The sequence below is a fragment of the Protopterus annectens genome, chromosome 2.part2, assembly GCF_019279795.1.
Source record: "Protopterus annectens isolate FY-2018-M chromosome 2.part2, PAN1.0, whole genome shotgun sequence".
In the NCBI taxonomy this organism is placed as follows: domain Eukaryota; kingdom Metazoa; phylum Chordata; order Ceratodontiformes; family Protopteridae; genus Protopterus; species Protopterus annectens.
In genome coordinates this window covers 1,144,560,682-1,144,587,954 of record NC_056730.1, presented here as the reverse complement: position 1 = coordinate 1,144,587,954, position 27,273 = coordinate 1,144,560,682, and the positions used below count along the sequence as shown (strand labels likewise).

General features: G+C 32.5%; 1 protein-coding gene across 7 annotated transcripts in view; it reads left to right on the top strand.

The window, feature by feature from the left end:
* The window catches only part of GDA (guanine deaminase), a 1,032,722-nt gene that overhangs the window by 496,549 nt on the left and 508,900 nt on the right, over positions 1–27,273 (top strand). For all 7 annotated transcript variants that reach the window (XM_044064387.1, XM_044064391.1, XM_044064386.1 and 4 more), the window contains one exon: positions 3,479–3,584. In XM_044064387.1, the coding sequence (XP_043920322.1) occupies positions 3,479–3,584 (106 nt within the window). The remainder of the gene's footprint in view (positions 1–3,478; positions 3,585–27,273) is intronic.

Sequence of the window (27,273 nt, the reverse complement as noted above, 5' to 3'; positions counted from 1 at the left end):
TACCTATAACTTAAATTGTCTCTTATAACATTCTGGCGGGAATTTTAATAAAAGTAAGTGACAAGCATTCATTTTGAATGCAAATGGATTTATACAGTGTAAAACCTTCTTGAAGCACTTCACAAGTCATTGCAGTCTCTATGGCAGTGAAACCAAGCCTTCAATTATTTAACATAAACATTACTTATATTTATGTGTCCCATTTCATTTTCTCATTCAGAGTATGTTACAAACACATATCAGTCTTATCAGAACCTTGTTACCTAAAAAAAAAAAAAAGTACCTACATAGATATTTACTTGCTGTTTGTTTTAATAAAGTAAAACCTGAGACATATTACTTACAACTGCTTTAGTTCTAGTCAACTGCAGTTATATCATGACATATTATTTAATATCATGTATTTAAGCAATTTAGTCATAGTATAATATATAGCAGTAATACTTAAACAGCATAAATAATTTTAAAGAGATAATAGATTATTTTTCCCCTTTTTTTCCTTCTTTTCATCTTTCCCCCCTCCCTGCCCTCCCTCTCCCTCCCCTATGTGTTTAGTTTAAAGAGAATGCTATTATTTAAAATAAGAAAAGAAAGAAAATATATCATATTACTAACCTTAGGTCTCTTTGTCACAAAAGAGAAACCAGTTGATTTATATCAGGTTATTTGTTCCTCATGAAAGTTTGATTATTCATAAAACAAACTTCAGTTCTTGCATATTAAAATAACTTTGTACAAATCATTAAGATATTTGTGGTTTTCTTGTAAATGCAGAAACTGTAATTAAAGAGTTCAAAGAAATATAAAACATGTCATTTGTTTTTTAGTCTTTTTTGTTTCTCTGATGTCTTCCAAGAAGTTCCTGTTGCCATTCTTTTTAACGAAGGACTTACCCATTCCATATCCTCTATTTTGTCTAATATTTTATTTTTTTTTAATATACAACAAAGCAGAGTCCAGGTCTTCAAAAATTCTAGGGCCATCAGGTAAAAAGATTTTTAGTTTGGAAGGAAATAAAAGATGAGTTTTGAACTGTACTTTCTTAAGCTCTCTTATTAATGGTAAAAAGACCTTTCTTTTTGATATTACCAAAGAAGAATAGTCATTGTCAAAGCGCACAGTTGATTCATTAATTTTTATAGGTGATTTAGCCCATGCAGATTTTAATACCATCTCCTTGTCATAAGATGATAAAAATCTTACAATAACTGATCTAGGATACTTTTTATTTGTATTAGAAATGGATAAAGACCTATGGGCTCTTTCAATGCCAAAAGAAAATGCCTCTGACAGATCTAAAGTTTTGGGACGCCAAGTATTTAAAAAAGATGTAATGTTATTACCTTCTATATTTTCTGGCAGACCAAAAATCCTTATATTGTTGCGTCTGGATCTATTTTCCAAGTCATCTAGTTTGGATTGAAGGTGCATGTTTTGTTTCAATAAGAATTCAGTGTTTATTTCTTCTTCCTTAATTCTGTTGTCCATATCATTAAGTGTCTCTTCTATACCTGTTATCTGAGCTTTCTGATGTTGTAGATCTTGGTGTAGCACATCCATTTGTTTTGTGGTTTTCTCTATAAAATTATCAATTTTAACATCCAGTCTGTCCATTTTAGTTGTTAGTTGCTGTATATTTGATAATAATGTCTGAAGCTCTTTCTTAATGCTGGAATCCTGACTGTTAGCCTTGCTGGAACTCATTCTGAACAGAAGTGATGAGAGAGAAATTTCCAAAAAGATTTCTGACAGGAAAATTAGTTAAATTTTCTTTCTTTTTTGGATATTATTCAAGGTAATGATATTCCAAACGTTTTTAGAAAGAAAATTATTCCATTAGTTGAATTTTGAAGTAATAATTTCCTGTTAATGTAGTTATGTTGGTGGAGCTGAAGAAATCTGCTGCTATCCTGTGTTCATCCTTGGCCACGCCCCTCTATCATACATTTTCTGAAGGTTATGAAGTCTGAAACTCAAATGCCTATCATTATTTATTGAATTCAGTCCTCACTTACTTGCCACAAAAATCCAGAAAACTACAAATTTTATGAGGAGCAGACCAAAAACATGAGTAAAAAATCTGGACATTCTGTGAAAAAGTGGACAGTTGAGAGGTATGACCTGGAACATTAAACATTGAAGATTCTGAAAAAAAGCCACTTAAAAATACATAACCCTAAATATTCTATTATTTGGAAAACATTATTTTTTCTGATGTTTAATAATGCAGTCATATCCTGATGAATTCAGTTGTGCTTTGTTTAATTATATTCTATTTCACATGAAGAAAGATTCCTATAGTAAAACAAACAGACAAACAAATACACTGTCCTTGACTTGCAGTCGTTATTATCCCTCACAACCAATTTTACAACATGGCTTGCATAGTATTTGCTTCCACATGATTTCATCTCTCTTCATCCTATAATTTTACTATAAGAGGCCAGTATTATTGCATTCCAGTGTCTGATGCTGTCACTTGCCTGTTACAGGTTTTGTTTATGCTTGTTTGAGGACTGTAATACTTATGTGCATTTCCACATCCACCTTGGAGGAAGGTTGTTGGAGCATTAAATCTGTGATGACCTCAGATGGACAAATCTTTCCTTATAACATGACATTATTCAACATTAGAATCAGCATTTTATTCTCACGGCTTTCTGATCATCATTTTAGACAAATATTTGATGAAACGGAAATACTAGTCAAGTAGTTACTGGTATCTCTGATTTAAGTTTCAGGCCTGCTGTTGTTGTTTAATTTGCTGTCTACTGTGTAATTTATTGTGTGCAGAATTCACACACATTGAACCTGGCTCTGCTTATTTCTATTCGTCACTGAAACATCTTAAATAAATCTGAATTTCCAATATTTCAAATTAAGAGTTGTTGTACAACAGTAGACAGTGCTATAGGTTTGAGTTTGGTCAGCTCAGTACTCAGACCTAGATGCCTAAATAGTTAAAAATTGTTTTAAGTTACAGCTTCACAATGTCAAAGCTGGCTTTGCAGAGTGCAGTGGGATGGAATCTGAGATGTCTTTTGGGTTATGTTTTGTAGTGCCATTAGCCTATAACAGGTAATAATAAAGAAACATAGGAGAGCTCAATTGATGCATCTGAACTCTTTACTGATATGGCAGTGCATGACCTGATGATGGGGTATGCACTACTACTATAGGAATATTAAAATGGTTCTAGCTATGCGCAGTAAATTACAGAACTGTGTCTGACTGTACAAGTGTGTGTGTGTGTGTGTGTGTGTGTGTGTGTGTATGTGGACATATATGAATGGTCAGTGGCTTGTAGTGTTAAAACATGTCACATCTGATAGCAGCTTCTCCTTGCTAGACACTGGGTACACAGAAAACATTTTTCATAGTGGTGTGTATGGTCTGCTATCTTTGAATAATACAATGCAGCAGTGGACTCCAAGAAAATTATACATACATTTTAATATATTTCTGTTAAACTTTGTAGATACCTTTGGACAACGTGCCTTGGTGGGTAAAGTCTGCATGGATTTTAATATAGCTCATCAAAAATACAAAGAAACACCAAGAGAGTCTGTGGAAGAGACTCAGAGGTAAAATTCCTTTTATTTTGGTTGCATATCTGTATCTTTTAAATTGCTTGTAAATGTTGTCAACCATTATTATTGTATTGGATATTTAGAAAAGAGAAGACAGAGTACTTAATTATACAGACAGACTGTTTTTTTCTTAAAATATTTGTTACATGAATTTTATTATCATATATTGTGTGGAGAAGCTACATATGTCAAGGATGATATTACTACATGGGCCTTAAAATCAGTTATATTGATTTTCTTTAGTAAGCACTTTTTACTGCATTACTTTTTAGTTTACTATATCTTTCTTGCAGCTTTTGTTCTCAATGCATGTTCACATTGGTAAACACTGGGCAGTATGGAATGAGTTTTCATTGTTTTGTTAAGGAATCAAGTTCATTCTATCTCATTCTCCAAAATTAGTAGCACTGAAATATAATTGCTTGTGAGAACAGTAGCTAAATGGCTGGTAGATGGCTCCAGCTGAACATAGAAATGTCAAAAAATCTACTCTTTCATCTAGTTGTTATTGCTTATGTCTTGCATATCACATTAGGGCTTCCTCAGTCATAATGCTTTACTGAGTTTTTGAGTCACATATCTTGACTTATAGTTATTATCCACCATAAACATTGTTTTCATCACTTGAAGACTACTTATGTGTGGTTTCTAACAATAGTAATATTTCTGGTCAAATGTGTGCTCTGATTGGATTCAGATTACTATCACAGTGCTACACACACAAATTTCAATGTCAGCGTCAGGTATATAAAAGATACAAAATGTTTTAATTAGCACACAGATGAAAACCTCCAGAAATGATCATATTATGTGCTACATCAGGGTTTTCTAAACGGCACTGGATCTACTTAAGTGGAAGACTGTCTTAAAATTGTTCTTCTGGTCTAGTAGGAGCTGTCATATTTGGGGAGAGCTATAATATTTGGGATCAAACTGGATTTATGACTTTGTTGTCCATCTTTGTCTGGTATCTACACCTGTACCCTCAGAGTAACCTCCTGTCTGTCCTAAGAAGGAGATGAAGGTATTGGAGGAGTGGACTTTAGGGTGGCTGTTGTAGTCGTCTGCAAATCCTTATAAGTCTCCGTAATCTCTAATCAGAAGTGTAGCTAGCTAATTTTGCACCTGGTACCATCTCCTAAGTTGAGGAGCAAAAATAAATAAATAAATAAATAAATAAGGAAATACATTTCCTTTTAGACTATGGGTGGCACAGTGGCACAGTGGTTAATGTTGTTGCCTCACAGCAAGAGGTTCTTTGGTTTGATTCTCGACTGGGGTGCCTTCTGTGTGGAGTCTACATGTCCTCCCTATGTTCACATGGGTTTCCTCTGGGTGCTCTGGTGTCATCTCACTTTCTCGGACAACAAATGTTAAATAAATAAATGTATAGTCTGGATCACAAATGCTGTACTGGCAGCTTATTTCTAAATGCCAGTATGCACTGAAAAATATTCATGATATACTGACTTATATAAGACTTTGTGCCTGGGGGAACTACCTCCTTTGCCATACCCTAGTTACACCTCTGCCTGTAATAAAACTCCCTAGGTCATGCTCAGAGTTTCAAATCCCAAAACCAGGAATTGCAACTGCTGAAAAAAATAAATTAAAATTAAAAGCAATGTGAGTAATTATATTGAAGAGCTGCAGCCTGACAGGCTATTACTGAAACCCTCCATCTCTTGATCTGATGGAAAGAATCACATTACATCTGTATTTTAGTGTTTTCCATCAGTGAACTAGCAAAGAATTGCTGCTGTTTTCTTTTCAGCAAGGGAAAGAAAAAGAATTACAAAACATTACTTTTGTCAGGTTTTCTAATGCCAATGACTCAAGGCTGGGTAAAGCAAGTGCTATAAACAAATCAACAAAAGCCAATATATTACTATGACAATCACTATATAAAGCTAATAACTGCAAAAAATAGACAAAGAAGAATACATTATCCTGCCAAAGGTTTGGATTGACAACCTAAAGCTTTAGTGATTTATCAGGGAGCTGAACCAAGATCCAGCATGGTTCACGGATAAGATGATCAGGTACACCAAAGAAATCAAAGACTTTTTTTAGGACAAAACAGTCTCCGAATAACACAAGGTGAGAAAGCAGTGACGTATCAGAATGATGTCTTATATGAAGGAGACATTTCTCTTTTTTTTTTTCTTTGCCAGTATCCAAGCAACCATACTTGTCCCAAAATGAATATCTGATATCAAGAGAGAACAGTTCTATTACATATTCTAGATTTGGAAGACCACTGGAGAAGTCATTCAGACATGTAGACATTTTAGGAACTGAACATGATATTAAAGACTAAATGTTGTCTTCATGTAAATGTGTCTTGAATGTGAATGACAATCTGTTTTGATGTGAAAAATGAAAGAACATACTTAAAAAAGATTTACTGATCACTTAAAAATTGACCAGCCTTTGGGGGATGAAAGCACTTAACTTTGATTATATTTTTATGTTTATTAAATTTCTTTATGCTTACAAGAAGCCTTGATGCAGCTGGTGGTTCCTTTATCTGGCTGTTTTGCTAAGTTTGTTTTTTGGTTCTGGACATTTTCTTGGTGGTACGTTGGTGGCTATATTAGATCACTGATGATACCTCATAGAGTATTTATAAAATAGTATATTTTAGATATAGAAAAAAGGAAGGGTGTAGTTTGTTGGTATATGCACTTTAAATATTAGTGAGCTCATAGATAGTAAATGAATGCCATACGGCATACCTTTCTAGACGGCAGGTGCAGTAAAGACATTATAGGGGCTAGTCCCTCATACAAGCTATTTGAATCATTAATGAGCATCCAGATAGACATTACAGGTGTTACAGGCTTGGCCATCCACCCATTGACAGCTAAGATTTCATACAGGATGTGCACATGACTGAAGTATCATTAGCTACAATATATAACCTGCCACTCTCACCAGTGCAGACAATATGGATACCAAGATGACAAACCCATCTATTCTTCCTTGGAAGACAGCATTATGACAGTTATTCTAGATACCAATGCCCATTAACTTCAAGGTGCTTGATGAGGCATATGGAGTTAAGATGGATGCACACAAAACTTCCATCAATGTCAGAGGGGTGCCAGAGAGGAATGACATCAGAAACTTCAGAAACCTTACAGGTGTTAGTGTTTGTGGGTAAACATTATGATAGGACTTATGTATAATGTGCAACTTTTAATCTTTCTTGGCAACTGTACTTGCCCTCAAATGTTATCAATTCCAGTGAGATGGTATACTTACTCAGTGACTTTAATGAAGAAGTAGCACTAAGGCTGCTTCAAGTGAGACTGTAGGTGAACTGCTATATGAGCAGCATAATTTCATTATTTTCTTGTTATCCTTCCTTAGCGGCATGGTATAGAGTATTGTAATCAGGTCTCTGATCCTAACCCACTTATTATGTGCTTGAGACAAGGATAACAAGATATTTACCTTGTAAGAAAAGAGTTGTCAATCTTGGCATGCATGTTGAGAACATTTAACAAATGGTTATAATCAGTGAGACTTGATCATAAGTTTTTCTGTTCTTTGGAGCTCTATTTGTTCCGTGTAATACCGGGTCTAACTGACATAGTTGAAACCCCATATCATCAAAGACGAGCTTGTTGAGACAAGAATATCGAAATCTCATTTCAGTGAATCAAAGGAACAGCAAAGATCTTCGCAGGGTAAGTAACCTGTTGTGCATGGCAATGAACTTTGCCCTTTTCCCAACTGTAGTGCAATCTCATAGTTGGTATATTTAGTTGGGGGGTGTAGGGGGTGTAGCTCCCCACCTGGCTGGGTCAGGGATGATGTGGTTTAGGTTTAATTTCTTTTTGGATAAGTGGTTACCTACTCTGGGAAGATCTTTGTTGTCCTGCTGGTTCGCTGAAATGGGATTTCGATATTCTCGTGTTGACGATTTCTTCTTTGATGATGTGGGGTTTTGACAATTTGAAGTAGACCCATACTACCAGCTACATAAAAAAATATAGGAGGACAAACTGTTTTACTGTCTTTCAAAGTCTTTGAAACTGGTAAAACATCTTAGCATTGTCAGACAGACAACAGGCAGGTAATAAGTGTTCCTCTGAAGAATAAACAGTGTTAAAAGTTGTTAGCCACTTTGTTCTGTCACAGTTTAAAAACTGTTTTACCTTCTCCTGCTGTTCTTCATCAGCCAACACGGTTCTTAGGTGTATTTAACAAAAGTTTGTTAACCACGTTTTTGACATGTTTTCCTGATGTTGGAACATAATAGTGGTGCTCCATGCACTACAATATTTTAAGTGTCATTGTTCTTTGGTAAGTTTACTCTGTAGCACATACTGGCATGTTCTTGGTGCTAAATAATACATTTGTTTTTCAATAAAAATATTCATTGCCAGTAACAGTAGCATTTAACTGTATGGCAGGTACACACTCCTTATGCCTTAGGTTTGCTATCCATCATCCAAGTGAGAGTAGTTGGATATTTCTCCTTGGAAATGTAACATTGTGTAATGTGTTTTAGCATTCTAAGAGGAGTGCAGATATACAACTTATTGGTTACAATTAAATGTTATAATTCATGAGTGAATGTCATATATATACAGTAGAGTAGAGTATCACAGTGTCATGAAAAATGTTTATGTGGCATTTGAGACTGACACAACAGAGAACCTCAGCACAATTTCTAAAAGAGAGGCTATGCTTTTCATCAGGAGGAAATGAAAATGTGATTTACTACATCATAGGCAGGAAAGGGAAAATTAATGAATGTTGAGCAAATTCTAGACCCTGAGTGAAATGTATTGCTAGTGCCTGCATTTGGGACAAACAAGGCCTTTCCATCCTTTCTGCAGATATATAAAACAATTTCAGGACTATAAACTGGGAATTATTTTAATGTAGTTTGGGATTTTTTAATAGACAAACCCCTCTCAGGCTGAGAGACACATCAAATATGCTCTTAATGCAGGACTTGGGAGAAACCCTTTCAGGAAGGGATTTGTAGTTTAAAAAAAATAAACTTCAGGAAGCAGGACTAATTATCTTCCTGCTGGTCAGTTCTGAAATAATTAACATTCTTACTACACAGTGTTGTCTGCTGTAACCTACAGATATAAAATAAGAACAAATACTTAGGAACCTCTTTTCTGACATTTTTCTATATGTATTTGTGAGTTCAAACAAATAATTTACATTCATTGACTGCTTTGATTGATTTAATAACTGTAGTTTCATAAAATAAAAATATTCATTGACTTATGAAAATCTCAACATTTTAATATCATTAAGAACAAAACTTAAATCAAAAGTACTAAACTACTTCTAAAGTAACTATATACAATATATAAAATCATGTTATAAATGTTTAACTAGTATAATTTTCTTTACTATAAAAATGTTGCAACATTTATAGAATTCATTTTGTATTTTTATTATCTTTTCATTTACCATTGTGAGCAATTTTCAACAGCATCTAAACATATACCTGGTTGAAGTAATCACTGAAGATTTTGCTGTTACTGGTTATTATTATTATTTGCTGAAGTCAAAACACACCAAAGAAGAGGGTGATATAAAACAAGACCATTGTATAATACCAGACAAACTGATACTTAAAATTTGTCTGTTGATAATGACTTTGTAAATGATTGACAGTTATTCCAAAATTAAGAAAATATGGTGCCTTCAAAATACCTATGATTCCAGTAAGCATTAAGCTATCAGAAATTATTATGTTTTTGCAATGTTTCTGATTTTTCAGGTGTATAAATATCTCATTGTGCAAATATTCAAGTATTATTTTCCAGAAGTAGTTTTGATACTCAATTCAAAATTGCAGTTTTAGTCTTAGCTGTTATGTCTATGGGGGTATTCAGAAATTCTTAATGCTTCTGCAAAGAACTAAGCCCCATTATTCATGCATTTTTTTATCTGTACTAGTTGAATGTAAAATGGCTAGATCTGTATCTCAAAAGCATGTTTGGTGTATACAATATATTTGGGATGCAGATCTAAGCACATTCCATTTAACTAGTGAAAATAAAAAAACATTGGAAAATATTGTCTATTTTAACTTTGCACAATTTTTTTCCAGTTCTAATTTAGAGCCTTCACTAAATCCCTTTGTTGCTGAAGCATGAAATAGTGTAAAATTTCAGTTTTTATACAACTTTTACAAAAATAGTTATAATATTTAACTATATTATTCATACTTTATTTGCTAGTGTACCAATATTATATAACTTTTTAAAATATATTACTTATATAGCTAGAATTTATTGGCATAAGAATATTACATTACAGGTAGTTAATAGTCATTTTGATCACATTTCACCATCACTTGTTTTAATATTCTATTCAGAAAGTATTTTATCATTAAATAGATTAAAATTTAACTGTTTCCATTTTGCTTTTTAAGGTCCATCAGTCCATTGCATTATAATGTTAAGTGCATTATCTAAATGTCTATATTGTGCTTTGACATACCACCAATATCCCAGATTCTAATGCATTTTTCTAGGAAATCAATTGCATATTTGTATGCCAAAGAAAGGACTTGAACATTTTACATATTTTCATTATGTGAGATTTGTAAGTATATGGAAACACTGTTGCAATTACATATAATGTGCAGTATCATTTTAATTTAATCATTTTAATTTAATTACTTACTTAATTTATTGTTTATTTTTTATCCATTGTTAAATGAGTTAGTCCCACTAAACTAGTGGCCTCCTTTGATGGGAGACCCAAGGTAGTAGTTATAGTACTAGGGGAAATTTGACCAGAGCATCTGGGAACTTGCCCTACTCTTGGTAGTGGGAGGAAGAGTTTATGTGTGACACAACTGACTTCCTGTTTCTGGTCTAAGCATGGAGGTGGCCCAGAGAAACAGGAAGAAAACATGGAGGCTGTAAGCCAAAGTGAAATGGTAGTGAAAAGTATCAAAAATTAGAAATGGTAGAATCTCCACCAGAAATGTTTACAAATGATTTGGGAGCTGAGAAATTGTTATTTTTGAATGGAGAGGAGGTCAAGAAGGAGATGGAGGTGAATGCAGATGTAGAAATGGATTCAGAGCAAAATGTCTGTTTCAATCAACAGAAACTGTGAAACATTTTATTATTTCAACCCTCCAGTTGAGAGGGTTGCAGGATGTTTATCTTGCGGAGATGATAAATCAGAGTGAGCCAAAAAGAGGAGATTATGGAGAAAATAGAAGAAGAAAATGTGCCACAGAAGGTTCCAGAGGAAAAAGACATGCTGAAACAGTGGGAGAAGTGGCCAAAGAGGAGATGGGAATAAAGGAGAAGAAATTTGTTGTTCAGGTTAGCAGTGAAAAGGAAGAAGGTTTGGACAGATATAAAGAATGGGACAATGTTAAAGTACCATTAGGTGTTAAAGCTGAAGAGGTAAGAGCTTTCATTTTAATTAACAAAGAAACATTTTGTGACTTGATATTTGAAATTGGCCAGGGTATGGAATTTTTTTTGGGGGGGTATGAAAAAAGAAAACAAACTTTCCATGGTCAGAATATGTTATACAACCCTTTTTTAGACAAACAAAAATGGGTTTGATTCAGTTTAGTACTGAAGTGGAAGCAAAATAATTGAAAGAACATTTGTTGACACTATGTAACAAAGTGATGGACACTACTAAAATATATGAAGAAAGAGGACTATGGACTGGGGATGGGAATGTGGATTAATTTTAAAACTAGAAAATGGCAATGTGATATATATACCTAGTATTATTAATGTTCAGGGTAATAGAGGTTTTGTGAAATATCGATGTCAACCTAAAACTTGTGATTTTTGTGGAAATAATGATCATTTAATTAATGAATGTGACAAAAATGTTATTTATGTGGTCAGACAGGTAATAATGCAAAAATGTGAGTTAAAGTGTAAAAATGTGGTAATGCAGGGCATTCATGGTTAGAGTATGAGACAGAGACACAAGAAAATGAAAATAAAAAAAGAAGTTGTAAATGAAGTTATGCAAGAAACATAGATAGAAAAGGATGTTGTACATGAATATACACCACAGCTGAAAAATATAGAAGTTGCTTTTAAAATTAAAATTAAAAATAAAGAGAAAGAAAAAGAAACAGATGAGAGAGGTGAAGAAGAGACAGAGAGGCATATAGTAAAATTCAAGAAAAATATAATGGTAAGAGAAAATAAGAATGGTAAGAGATACAAATATATTTTATACAACTGCTCGATAAAGATGAAAGTTTTAGCTTTAAATGTGAGCAGTATGAAAGATATTAAGAGAAGAATTAATAGTATATATTGGTGTGTGGCTGTAGATGCTGAAATAATAGGGTTAGAAGATATTAGATTGTTAATGGAAGAGGAAAGGGTGCAAACAGAAAGGCTTTGGAGTGGTGCTGTTACTTGGAATATAGGTAAAGAAACATGTTAAGGTATATGTATATTCTGTAAAGGGAATATAAAGATACTGGATATAACAATAATAGAACTAGGGAGAATAATTGCAGTCAATTTGAGGTGGAAAAAGCATGTCTATAGGGTTATAGCCTTATATGCATATATGACAAAAAAGATAGCAAAACAATGTTTAAAATATACTTAATTATGTTTGTGTGAATATAGATATAATAATGGCAGGTGATTTTAATTGTAACCTAAGGAATAAAAGAAGGACTATGATGTTAAAGTAGTTATAGAAATTATGAGGAGTGGACAATTAAAAATGGGAGAATAAACACCGGACTCATAAAAGGAATGAAATTAAGACAGAAATTGATTACTTCTTAATATCAGAAAGTTTAAAAAATACTCAAAAAGGAATAAAATATACTAGATTTTCTGATCATGTGGCTATTTGGATAAAAATTCATGAAAATGAGAAATATATTAAAATAGGAAAAGGAATAAAAAGAATCAATGAAAAAGGATCAGATATAGGTGAGAGAAAAGAGCGTATAGAATTATGTAAACAACATATTGGTATGACACCTTTCTATGAAAATTAAAGAACTTTTTAATGGTTTAGTAGAAAAGGATAGGATATTATATAAAAAAGATAAATATATAAAATAAATAAAAAATTATTATATAAGCAATACATTGCTTACAAGGGAAAAAATAGGAAGTAGTATCATCTTTATGTAAAATAAAAAAGAAAAATAATAGAATTAAAAATAAAGTAGGGCAACAAGTTAAGAAGTAAGAAGGAATATGAAATAATTAAGAATTATGTACTAGATTTATATGGCAAAAAAGAAGTTTGCATAGAGCAAATTTATAATGGTGAGAGATTTAATAAAGAAGACAATGAATATTTAAAGAAAAAATAAACATAAATGAGTTTAATGAGATTATGAAAGATGTTAACATAAATTTGGCCACTGGATAAGATGGGGTTGAATATAATATGTATAAAGAAATGGAAGATTGGTAAAAATGATATTTATATAAGTTATGAATTAATGGATGGAAACAGGGATTAAGTACAAGGAAATTTGTACTGAGGTTTTAAAATTCATATTTAAGAAAGGAAATAAAGATGAGATAAAAAATGGAGACCTATAATGTTAAATAATGCAGATTATAATTTTTATGAGAATAATAGCTAAAAGAGTACAATGTAAAAATGAAACAGTTATATTATCAAAATTTGTTTGGAAAAAAAGGGAAAGGGAAGTCAGGATTTGTTGTGGTTAATAAGAGAAGCAATTGATGACATTAATAATAAAAAAGTAGAGGTAAAGTTTATGATAGGTGATATAAATAAGTCAATGATAATATCCAATATGAAGCATTATGGAGAATTTTGCAGGCATATATAACATAAGTGACAAAATATTACAAATCAACATATAAAAAAAGTATGTGAAATTAAACATAAATGGTTGGATTGGGGAAGATGTGAAAACAGAGTGTGGAATAAAACAAGGATGTCAAGCTATTAGTGTGATATTTTCATTAGTCACAAATATAGTAGTTATGGAAATAAATAAGATGACAAGTAATGGAGGATATAAAATGATGAAGGTGGGACAAATACCGATAATGCTTATTTATGCTGATGGCATTGTAATAATTGCTAAAAAGAAGTTATGGATGGAATACATAAATGAAAAATTAAGTAGAATATTAAAGAAAATAGGTTTAAGTATAAATGAAGAGAAAAGCAAAAGATTTGTTTATGAAGGTATAATAGGAATTGTAATATATAATGAAAAGCATACAGCTATATTGGGTATGGTATTTGATAGAAGTGAATATAAACTTGAGCAATGGGGCAAAGTAATTAAAGAATCAAAAATATGATTGCTTTCTGGAAAGCATATATTTTTTCATATAGAAAGAAAACACATGTGATAAGCACTATAATATTGGGTAAAATAGCCTATGTTGCTAACATTTATATGATACCAGTGAAGTATGAAAAAGATATTATGATGATAATATTTTCATTTATCTGAGGGTCAAGATTGAACACATAAAGAGAGGAATTTTATATATGAAAGAAGAATGGGGGGGTTGGGATTAATAAATCCAATTGTATATGTATCTTCTTTAAATATGTATAAAGTAATAAAAGGAGTTATAAAAGATAATAAAAATTTGGTAGAGATGATAATATGTGGTAAATACAAGGAACTTTGGGAAGAAATGGGAATAAAGAAAATAAGTAAAAGTGTTATTAATGAAGACATTAAATAATTTTGTAGTAAAATGGTGTTATGGAAACTAAAAAGAATGCAATAGAAAAGAACAAAAAAGAATGGTATGCTAATATTATGAAATATTTTTATTTTGTTGATCCATGGAAAGAGTTAGACATAAGTAAGAAAAAAGTAATTATGATGAGATAGACAATTTATAAAAGAATTAAAGAATATAATGATTTTTTTGTGGAGGTTGTCCATAGGTAAATTACCAGTAAAAGCAAATATGGCATGCAAAAGTAAACAGGATGGGATATGCAATAAGTGTAAAGAGTTTGAAACTACAGAACATGTATTTTTAAAATGTGAAAGAATTAAAGAATTGTGGAAAGAAGTATGTAAACATGATTTTGTTAAAGATTACTTGAAATTTGAAGTGTTAAAATGGACATGATAGCATGCAATTATTATGGAACAAGATCTCAAGAAAAGGACAGAGTTACATTTAATTTAACACAGACAATATGGAAAGAGAGACCTAATGAGATCAAATACAATGGAAAATGGACATTGACAAAAATATTGGAGAAAATATGGTTTTGGCTGTGGGTAAAACGGCGTGGGAATATTTCAAAGCTGATGATGGATTGAGTGATGTTATTCATGTAAATAATATAAATATGTGAATATGTAAATATTATGAAATGTATGAGTGTTTACAAATTAAAAAAAATACTCTTTGGAGCTGCTAGATGGCACTAAAAGGCAGTGCAGCAAGGAAAAGGCTAAGGAAAGCAGCAGCATGGAAGAAGAAAGAAGAGCTATATAGATTTTTGAAGATGGAAAGTGAGAATTTGGAGAAAATTTTTTTTGATACAGAGTTTTGGAATGTAAACAAAGATTCCTGTGTGGTGGATGCTACAAATGAGCAGTGTTTAGCTGTCTCCATGTAGAAGGAAAGGAGTCTGTTGAAGTGGTGCAGATAACAGAACTGGTAGATGATGTTCTGTTAAAAATAATCAAACAGGATGATTCAGGTGGCAGTTCTGATGTTTTATGGGGTGAGATGGCAGATAACATTTTCAGAAGTGATGAGGATGATAATGTGGAAAAGGTACCCAATGATCTGGCAGCAGAGAATGCAGTAGTTAAAACATAGGTAGAAGTGACAGAAAGTAAAAGAAGATATCAGTGACAAACTGAGAAGGCTTCTGGTTTTGTGGTAGCAGATAATGCAGTAAATGAAATATGTACAGCAGTGATAGCAGGCAAAAAAGAGAACAGCAACAAACTGTAAATAAAACTGTTTTTAAACAGAAGAGAGGACCAGCTGTAAGAATAAGAACAAAAAATGACAATGTAATAGACTATTATTATGTATGGAGCAATTTGGAAACTGTTTTGGTTTTTAAAGCCCAAGAAATTATTTTTATATATATATTGGGACAGAGACATTTTGTGACTTAACATTTGAAACTGATAGACTGATGATGACATTTCTGGAACTGTGTAACAAAAAAAAAAGACATTTATCTGTGGAACAATTATTTGTTTTCTGGTAGTACCTTAAATGTTAAAAATGTTGCTTTGCAGTTTAGAACTGATTAACTGGAAGAAGACAATGTTAAAAATGCATGCAGGGTCTGTGTGAAGTTATTGATAATACTGTGAAAGTTAGAATTGAGAGAAACGTTTGGAATGGAGGGTAGAGGTTGAATGCTGTTTTGAAATAAAAAAAAAACATGGCGAAACAGTTGCCAGGTGTTTCATAGAGAGATAGTAAGACATGCAGGCCAGCCTAAATCATGTTTGTTTTATGAGGACTTTTCTCATTTAATTAATGATTGTGACAAGGTGCAATATAACCAGTATGGGGGAGAAAGGACATACAGAAAAAGTTGTGTGCCTGAAAGTGGCTTGCGCAAAAGAGGAACACTTTTGGATTGCTTGTTAAGAGCAAATAGTAAACAATGAAACAGAATTGAAAAGGGAAGAAAATATACATGAGGAAGGACAACAAGATGCTGAAGTAGAGGAGGGGAATATACACGAGGAAGGACAAAAAGAGGCTGAGGAGAGAGTGAGATAGGTAAAGAAGAAACTTCAGAAGGAGAAAGAATATGGAGAGAAAAATGAGGAGAGAGAGAGAGAGTGCATACAGGAAGAAAGGTCAGGAGAAGGGATTGATACAGTATTTTTTTCATTTTCTGGCTAGTACAAAATCTGATTCTGAGGATCAGGATTATTTACACATAAATCCATGAAAAAATATTCAGTTGGGAAAGAGTAAAAATAAAGAAAACAAAAAAATTTAAAATATTTTCCCTAAACTTAAAAATAACAAAAGGCAACCATTTTATACTACTTTATGTACATGTGAACAGTATTATCAACACTGTAAGAAGGATAGAAATATTGGAATGGTGTTTTAAATGCAATATGGATATCATTCTGTTAGATAATGTAAGATTTTTGACAGGTAAAGAAAGACTGCAAACAGAAAAACTGTGGGGCGGAAATATAATATGGGACTTAGGAATTGAAAATTGTTCTGGAGTGACTGTGTTATGTAAAGAACAGTGAAAATACTAGATGTAATGTTGGTAAGGATGGGATGGGATGTGGTGGGTGAGAGGTGGAGAGAACATGTTATAAAATTAAAGCATTATAGGCATATATATAACTAGCAAGGAAAAAAATCTGTTTTATCAAATATTAGATTATGTGGCAGTTAACATGAAAATTATAATCACAGGGGACTTTGTGATTTAAGGGGAAAATGTAAAAAGAAAAAGGAATAAGTAAATTAACACAGAAGGTGATAAAATGTGATAACCTGGCTGTGTGAAACAAAAGTCAGTGGATTTATAGAAGGTGGAAGGCACTTGGATATGAAATTGACTATTTTTGTATTATCTGAAGGCTTGAGCAGATGATGATACAGGTGTGATGGGTTTTTCAGACCATTTAGCAACATGGATGGAGGTGATAGAAAAAAGGAATATATTAAAACAGGAAAAGGACTAATAAGAATAAATGAGAAATTATGGGATGAAATTGGAGAGTGGGAAGTATTGCACTTATGGAAGGATCATGTAACCACAAAGAACTCCTATGAAAACTGGTCTGAATGATTGGTTGAATTTTAAAAAAGAAGTATAAAATGTGTTTTTTTTCCCAATGCCAGGATGATGTAAGAAAGGAAAAGAAAGTGAAGCGTGGGAAAATGTATAGAAATGTATTAGAGAATTTAAAGAGTATTATAGTATAAAAAATGAAATTTATAAAAGAAATCTTCAAAAAAAGGTTAACATTACTATTTAGGCAGATATTTGTTTACAAGGGAGAAGGGAGGAAGTATCTGCATATTTGAATAAAATAGTAAAAGAGGATATTAGTATAATGGGGAAATGAAAAATGCAAAAGGAGAGGTAGAAAGAATACAAGAGCAAATTATCTGTATTATAGTACAGCACATGGAAAATATGTGTGCAAGTAAAAATAAAGAAATTAAGAGAGAATGATAGGTAATAAAAAAATCCAAATGATTTAAGAAGAAATTTGAAAAAATACTATTAGAGAATTAGAAGAAGCATTTAGGAAAGTAAATGTTGATTCAGTATGAGACCCAGATGGTATAGGACATGAAATGTACAAGAAACTAGTGGATTGGCAAAGAGATTAATTTGTAAATGTGCTGAATGAATAGTTGAAGGAACAGTTTGTTTATGAAGAATTACATAGTGATTATTAAAATTTATGGAAATTTCTGTGGAAGAAAGTTAAGAAGATGAAATTAAAAAAATGGAGACCCATCACACAAAATAATACAGATTAGAAAATTGTTATGAGAACAATACAGATGAGAATGGAATGAAGGATAAGGGATTTACAGAAGAAAGTATATGTGGTATGAAAGGGAAGCAATGTCAAGAATTGTAATTGGTTATGATAGAAATTGTGGGTGATATTATAAGTAAAAGGGAAGGTGTGAAACTTATAGTAGGTGATATTAGCAAGGCATTCAATACAGCAGGACATGTTGCTTTGTGGGATGCTATTGAGAAGTATGGGACAGATTATAGATTTAGGAAAGTATGTATGTCAGCATATCAATATAATAGAGTGAGAGTGTTAGTGAATGGGAGGCTGAATTCATAAATATGCTTAAAATGTAGTACAAGACAAGTATGTCCCATGACAAGACTATTGTTTGCATTTGTAATGAATGTAATAGTGAGTAAAGTAGCTTATAAAATGAAAGATGCTAGATATGTGATGCAAAAGGAGGTAGGTGATTATCTCAGTAGTTTTAATATATGCAGATGATATAGTTGTAGTTTCTAAGAATAAAAGATGGTGAAGATCTGGAAGATCTGAAGAAAGGTTGGTTTGTCTGAATGATGTTTAAAGGAAACAGGAACGATCCTGAATAAAGATAAAAGTAAAGGTTTGGGTGGTGAAAACTGTGGGTGTGTATTTTTCAAAGCATGAAGTGTCTTTGTTAGAGATAGGATTTGGTGAAAAGGATATAGTTATGATGCAATAGGAGGGTTTGATAAAAGAAATGGAAGAAATATGTCTTCTGTGAAGGATGTATAGATTAGCATTCAGGAAAAAGGTTTGTTTGCTGAATTCTGTATTAATTGGAAAATAGCCTGTATGTCAAATGTTTATATGACCCTACAAAAATGTGAAAAGGAAATTGTGCAACTGGTGTTTTTTTGTATGATGTTCAAGATTAAACACAATGAAAAGAGACATTATGTATATGAGTGAAGATGAAGGAGGATTGACATTACTAAATCCAGTTGTTCAACACAAAAGCCAGAAGACGTAGCTGGATTGAACCCATTCAAAGTAATGCAGGCTGCCAATAACCACACAGTTGTAGAATGCAGAATCCATTTTATTAACTTCAGACCAAAAAAAAAAATCCAGGGATGAGCGCTTTCATCCAGAAAGATCTAGACTTCATCAGACAATTTACCCCACATAGTTACTTCCTTCTTATACAGTTCAAACAGGAAATTCCACCCAGTTATAAACTAATCAATTATGTCATTAAAAGCACAATATTTACATTCACTGAATTTAAAACGCAGACAAAATATACAAACTGAAAAAGTTCATGGAACACACCACCCTAAAAACACACTATATATAAGCACTGCTTTGTAAAATGACAATGTACAATAAATATTTAAACATGTTGAATGTGTTAAAACAATAAATATGTGTAATTAAATAAACAGTCCAGAAACCATGAACAGAGTCCTATGGCGTTTGCAGTAACCAGAAGTACGAAAATACTGCAGTAAAGTTGTTAATCTGTTAAGAAAAGATACTGAATATAATCCAAAAACGTTTTATTCAGATAGTACAAACGTGAGCGCTTTCACCATTAGGCTTCATCAGACGTTTCACAGTATTCGTCATAAAATGTGTTTAAATACTACATCAAGGCTGCCTATAGGCTAAACAAGCTAATTATATATGTAATGATGAAAAGACATCTCATAGAAGTACGTCTATACAAAAAATCCATATATATGTACATACATTTAAAAACATTTTTAAAACTTCAAGATATGCACTTATATATATATACAAGTGTGTATGTATATATAAGCTCACATGAAAAAGTATGTATTTATATATAAGCTCACATGAGAAAGTATATATTTATATATAAAAAATAGATATCTTAAAACATGTCTACTCTACAAAAAATATGTCTACTCTACAAAAAATATATACATTCTAAAAACACATTCTAAAAATATCATATAATATATATATATGTATGCATAGAACAAATATATATATATAAAAATGTTTATATGTAATCATAATAAAATAGTGCAAGACATGCTAACAAGGTTCCTGCTCTTTATAAATATTGCAAACAATGGGGATTTGGCCCAGAATCCTATCTCTTAGGTCTAACACACCTTCTTTTCCTAAGTATGGGTTTCAGATTAACTTTTTCATTCAAGCCTGGGAACTGATCTGCTTTACATCTCAGTATCCAGCGTAATTCACATTCTAATGTGTAATTAATTAAATCCCCACCTCTTGTACTTGTGTGGACTTCTTGCATTACACTATAAATAAATTTATGCTGGGGACCAAGAGTTTTGTTATGTTTAGCCAATGAGTTGGTATCTGTACCTATTCTTATGTGATATTGATGCTCCCGTATTCTCTCCCTTAGCATCCTGTTCGTTTTGCCTATATAAAATGCCGTACATGCTACACATCTGGCTAAATAAATAACATTTTACTCTTGCAGTTGGTACCAGTATTAAAATTATAGGCAAAATTATTATGTGGGTTTATAAAACCTCCCTATCATCTATCAAATGGCATTGATTACAGTTAGTACAGGCTTTGGTGTTATAGGTGATAGGATTTCTAGGGTTTAATGACGGTTTCTTATGACACAACAATCTTTTTAAGTTGGGTTTGTTCTTATATATGACTAGAGGCACTGGACCTACAAGATGACCTATGTCTTGGTCTAATCTTAGTACGTCCCAATGTTTAGTCATCAAGTCTTTTATAAAAGTTGCATCTCTGGTGTAAAAAATAGGGGCTTTAACAAAATTAGATGTATTATCATCAGGGGTTTCTGACAACAACGTAGGATTAGTAAAATATGGTCTAGCTACTGTTGTTCTGAGGGTATCGACCTCGTTTGATATTATATCAAATGTTTCTTCATTATAACCTCTTTCTGAAAACATGGATTTTAACCTAACAACTTCTTCTCTATATCCAAGTTCATTTGGGTTTAACCTTGAGGCTCTCATTAATTGGCCCTTCATTACATTTTTAAATACGTAGCATGGGTGCATGCTACGTCTATGTAAGAACGCATTCCTATAACATAGTTTGCGATGAATAGATGTATTTAATAGACCAGATGGAAGTCTAACTATATTAACGTCTAAAAAAGAAATGCTATCTTTCGAAAAGGTATAGGTGAATTTTAAGAATTCAATAGATGCATTTATCTCTTCTATAAATAGTATCAAATTGTCATTAGTTCCATGCCAAATCAAAAAGAGATCATCTACGAATCTCTTATAGAATCCAACATTCTCTATAAACAGTGTAGATCTAAATAAAAAGGATTCTTCCCACTGTGCCACAACTACATTAGCGTAGCTGTTGGCACAGGGGGTTCCCATAGCCACTCCGTCTTTTTGAGAAAGAACTAGGTCATCAAACATAAAGATGTTATTATTTAGAATAGTTTCCATGAATAAAGATATCAGTTCCACATTATTAATAGTTAAATTGGATTTAGAGTGCATATATTGTTGAAAAAATGAGACTCCTGTATCATTAGGTATCTTCGTAAAAAGGCTAACTACATCTAGCGAGACCATAGTATAGTCTGATCTGTCTTCCAAGTTTTTTGTGTAATCATATAATTCTAATAAGAACTGTTTACTGTCCTTTAGAATATGTGGTGTTTCATCAACTAGAGTTCTGGCATAATATTCTACATAAATAGACATAGGCTCAGTTAACCAGCCTTGACCAGCAACAATTGGTCTCATTGGTGGTGCAGTTGCAGATTTATGTACTTTGGGAACACCCTGTATAATTGGGATGCGTGGATTATTTACTTTCAAATATGTATATAACTCAAAGGTTATATCTTCAGATATTAGTAAATCATCTAACATATCATACACTTTAAATACTTTCTCAGTCACAGTTTCCATAGTTATTCTTTCATAGTAGTTGTCCTCACTAAGTAAACTTATCATGCTATCTTTATACCAAAAGGTGTCCATGACAACGATAGGCCCACCCTTATCAGCTGGCCTAATAGTAATTTCAGTGTCTAATTTCAAAGAATTTAACGCTTTCCTTTGATTTCCATTCAGATTACCAGTCCTCCTATTATTTCTATTGTCTTTTTCAAAGTAGGTATATATATCCTTTTCCATCAAATGTGAAAAGGTTTCTATCAAAGGGTGCATTTGAGGCATATATGCACTATTACATCGAAAGACAGAATTAGTTCTTCCTATTATTTCATTACCAAATTCCAGTTTTAATTGTAGGTTCCTAACAAACATACGTATGTCTAAAATGGAGTCTACTAAGTCACTATCCGATGTTGGAATGAAACTTAAACCTTTATTCAACACTTGTTTTTCAAAAATACTCAGTTCTCTACTCGAGATATTTAAAACTAGCGAGTTCCCACTCTCTCCCACATTTTCTTTAGTGTGGGTCCACGTTGCTCGCTGTCCGATCCTTTCCTCTTGTATCGGCCTCTGCTCTGCGAGCGAGACCTCCCTGCACGTTGTGGTTGTGCTATAGGAAAAGGATTGAACATATTAGCGTTGTTAACACTAGCTGTAACTCCTGCCCCTTGGCCTACAAGTGGGACTTTTTTCCTAACAGAGGTATCACTATTAGAGAAGTCTGATATAATATTATTCGGAGATGAATTACCATCTATATTTCCTGCATTATTTGATTCATTAATAATGCGAGAATCAGTAGAAGTTTGTTGTTCAGATCGCATTTCATATATCTGTCTGTCATTCTGAGCATTAACAACAGCACTGAAGCTCCTTTGAGTGTTAACATGTTTATCTTTGCCTCCAACAATACTAATATTGGCATTGTTAGTACCATTGGCACCATTCATATTACGAACATTCATATTACTAGAAGCAACATTTAAGTTAACAGTGTTATTAACAGGTCTTGGCCAAGTAAAGACGTGATTATTTTTAAAATCTCTCATATCACGCATAATTTTACTTTTCTTTTGTTCTAGTAATCTTTTTTCAAATAATGAAACATTATCAACAACTTTATCTAACTTGGTATTAACCAGTTCATCTGAATAATTAGTTTTAATATCCATATACAACTTATTAACGGACAGTCTCAGTTCATTTTCTTCTTTTGAATGAAAATCAAATATATATATATAAAAATGTTTATATGTAATCATAATATATTATATATATATATTTGTTCTATGCATACATATATATATATTATATGATATTTTTAGAATGTGTTTTTAGAATGTATATATTTTTTGTAGAGTAGACATATTTTTTGTAGAGTAGACATGTTTTAAGATATCTATTTTTTATATATAAATATATACTTTCTCATGTGAGCTTATATATAAATACATACTTTTTCATGTGAGCTTATATATACATACACACTTGTATATATATAAGTGCATATCTTGAAGTTTTAAAAATGTTTTTAAATGTATGTACATATATATGGATTTTTTGTATAGACGTACTTCTATGAGATGTCTTTTCATCATTACATATATAATTAGCTTGTTTAGCCTATAGGCAGCCTTGATGTAGTATTTAAACACATTTTATGACGAATACTGTGAAACGTCTGATGAAGCCTAATGGTGAAAGCGCTCACGTTTGTACTATCTGAATAAAACGTTTTTGGATTATATTCAGTATCTTTTCTTAACAGATTAACAACTTTACTGCAGTATTTTCGTACTTCTGGTTACTGCAAACGCCATAGGACTCTGTTCATGGTTTCTGGACTGTTTGTTACAAATATATTTTTACCTATTACAGAGTCCGTGCTCCGTTGGCTAAGTGCCCTGCTGTGTGTTATATATGTGTAATTAAATACTAAAAACTAGATATAGTAGAAAATGTTAAGAGAAATAAATACACTTTAACATAATAAATACTGAACATGTGAATTATTTAAAATGTTAAAATGTTAAAATGCATAATGGAGAAATATATGTATTTTTTTTTTTATCTTTCCAGTGCCTTTAGTTTTAAAATTGGGCTAATGGAAATATGCTCATTCAGGCCTGGTCATTTTCTAGCATTCAAACGTAATTGCCAGTATAATTCTCTTTTCTCAAGTAATAGTGACCAAGCACCACACATCATGTTGGTACTGATATTGTCTATAATAAAAAATTGGAACTTATGGTCATTATACTCCAAAACATGTTTGCTAAGAGAATTCATTTCTTTTTTATTTCTTATGTCATATAGGTGTTCGTATATGCGATTTTTTAACTTTCTATCAGTCTTGCCTATGTAAAAGCAAGAACAGGTGGTACACATGGCACAGTAAATCACTTTCTCTGAGTTACAGTTGTATTTCTGATTGATTCTGATTTCAATATTATTGATGTCATTAGCCCAATTTTAAAACTAAAGGTACTGGAAAGATAAAAAAAGTATATATATTTCTCCATTATGCATTTTAACATTTTAACATTTTAAATAATTCACATGTTCAGTATTTATTATGTTAAAGTGTATTTATTTCTCTTAACATTTTCTACTATATCTAGTTTTTAGTATTTAATTATACATATTTATTGTTTTAACACATTCAACATATTTAAATATTTATTGTACATTGTCATTTTATGAAGCAGTGCTTATATATATATATATATATATATATATATATATATATATATATATATATATATAGTGTGTTTTTAGGGTGGTGTGTTCCGTGAACTTTTTCAGTTTGTATATTTTGTCTGCTTTTTAAATTCAGTGACTGTAACTATTGTGCTTTTAATGACATAATTGATTAGTTAATAACTGGGTGGAACTTCCTGTTTGAACTGTATAAGAAGGAAGTAACTATGTGGGGTAAATTGTCTGATGAAGTCTAGATCTTTCTGGACGAAAGCGCTCATCCTTGGATTTTTTTTTGGTCTGAAGTTAATAAAGTGGATTCTGAATTCTACAACTGTGTGGTGATTGGCAGCCTGCATTACTTTGAGTGGGTTCAATCCAGTTACTTCTTCTGGCTTTTGTGTTTATCTGCTTCAGTTTGTGCTTTGTGACTTTTTTGAGTTTGGGATGGCCAGTGAAGCTAGCAGGGATTCATTGAGCCCACTTTCTTCTCAGAACACTGATTTGAAGACTACAACAAACTGTACTTGCCTTGAGTTCAGTAGTACAGTCGCTGTCACTCAAAGTGGATTCCTTGTTGAACACACCCCCTTCTGACATCATCATGCATCAGCAGCAGGCAGCTGGTGGGGCTGTAATGGCTTCCACAAGCCTGCAGCATGTTTTAAGTGATGTTTCTCTTTCAAATAACTCTCAACAACCTTCTAATGGACATTTTTTGAATGTTTTTAATGGAGAGGACAGTATTAATGCATCTATTCCTCGTGGACAATGCATTAATCAGTCTGTGGACATTAATTTGTTGGCAGGCATAGTTCCAGCATTAAAAGACTGCCTTGCAGAATTTTTTTCCTTTGGTGAAGCTGAGAGAATCACAATGGACACTGGTAACAATGATTTACCATCTCTTTTTGATCAGTTTGATTACAAACTTTCTAAAATTGAGCGACTTCAGCTTGACAAATGCTTATTTTAGAGAATGTATTGAGGACAATATAGTGCCAAAAGGTTTAAGAATGTGACGCTACCCTAATGGTTACAGTACAATTCTGAACTATTTAAAGATCTAGTTGCTTTATTTGATAGACATGGCATAGAATATATGTATTTGATAGCAGAATATAATGATGTTTTAATTAATGAATTATCTGCTTCTGTTTCTGATATTGTTAAAAGGATTTGTGAACATTTGCATTATGAACAACACAAATTTGAACATGTGAGAAGTTTTAAGAGTATGGAGGATCTAGTAAGTTCTATTAAACTTTGTAAAACTAAGAAACTGAATAGGGACAGAAATTACTATAAATGGCCTGACATATTCCAGACCTCCCCCTTCCCAGGAATGGGGCAAAAAATATACTAATTCTAATGGGAATCCTGGAAACAGTAACAGCAATGTTATTGGTATTGATAATCCTTCAACTAGTAACGCTGGTCAGGTTTTTTTAGACACGGAAGAGTTTCCCCCCCTGAGACACTCAGAGCGTCTCAGGAACAAAGGTCCCCAGGGGAACAACAATTGGGATATGGCCCCAATAAACAGGAACAACCATTGGAACAGGGGAGGGATGGTGAATAGAGGGGGGAAGAGGTACCAGTCCTGGAAAAACAGGATGTAAATGTGACTTTAACTAACTTGTTGCATTCACCATCAAACAATTTAAGTGATGATATGGACCATTTACTCTCACCCTGCCACATAGTTGCCAACACTTTAGGTGACTTTAATGTGTACAATTTTTTCCAGCATTGCTGTTAATTCTGAACACTGTGATTTGTTTGCCAAAGGATTCACCTTTGTACCACCACAGCCCCTAGATGTTTCTAATACTCTTATGAATTTAAGAATGTATACACAAAAGCTGAACTCGAATATTCTTTTTAAAAACTCTGCACCTGGTTCCTTTGTCAACCCTTTAGCCATCTCTAGTACATATAACCCCCCCCCCACTTCATCCCATTGTCCAACTTTTTGAGAACATGTGTGAGTTAGATATACGTAACTCTAAGCTTTCTAGTAGGAACTCTGACATGACTGAGAAAAAGGTAATGGAAGAAATAAAAATCTTCACAAAATATTAGAATTATGAAACCTGATAAAGGTGGAGGTGTTGTCTTGATGGACTATGAGGACTATAACAAGAAAATGCTTTGTATTCTAGAAGGAAAAGCATATTAAAGATCATCCATTAATGAACTGAACACTTCTTACCAGCATATAAGGAATGAACTCCAAGATTTATTTATAGAGGGTTCAATTTCTATTGATGTGTTTAATTTTCTGTCTGTTCCCTGCCCTAAAATATCAGTCATGTTTGGGCTGCCAAAATTGCATAAAAATCTTAGCCAACCACCCATGTGACCCATAGTAGACTCCAAGGGGTCCTTTACCCTCCCGCTTGCAAGATATCTGGACAACAAGTTAAAAGAACACATATTGAGTGAGCCACATATCTGCAAGGATTCATGGAGCTTCTTACAAGCTATAGATGAGATACCTTTCAAGGACACCTTTCTTTTTATTACTATCGATATTAAGGACTTTTATTCAGCCATACCTCGCACAATTGCTTTGGAGTGGTTTACAGATTTCTTATATGAAAAA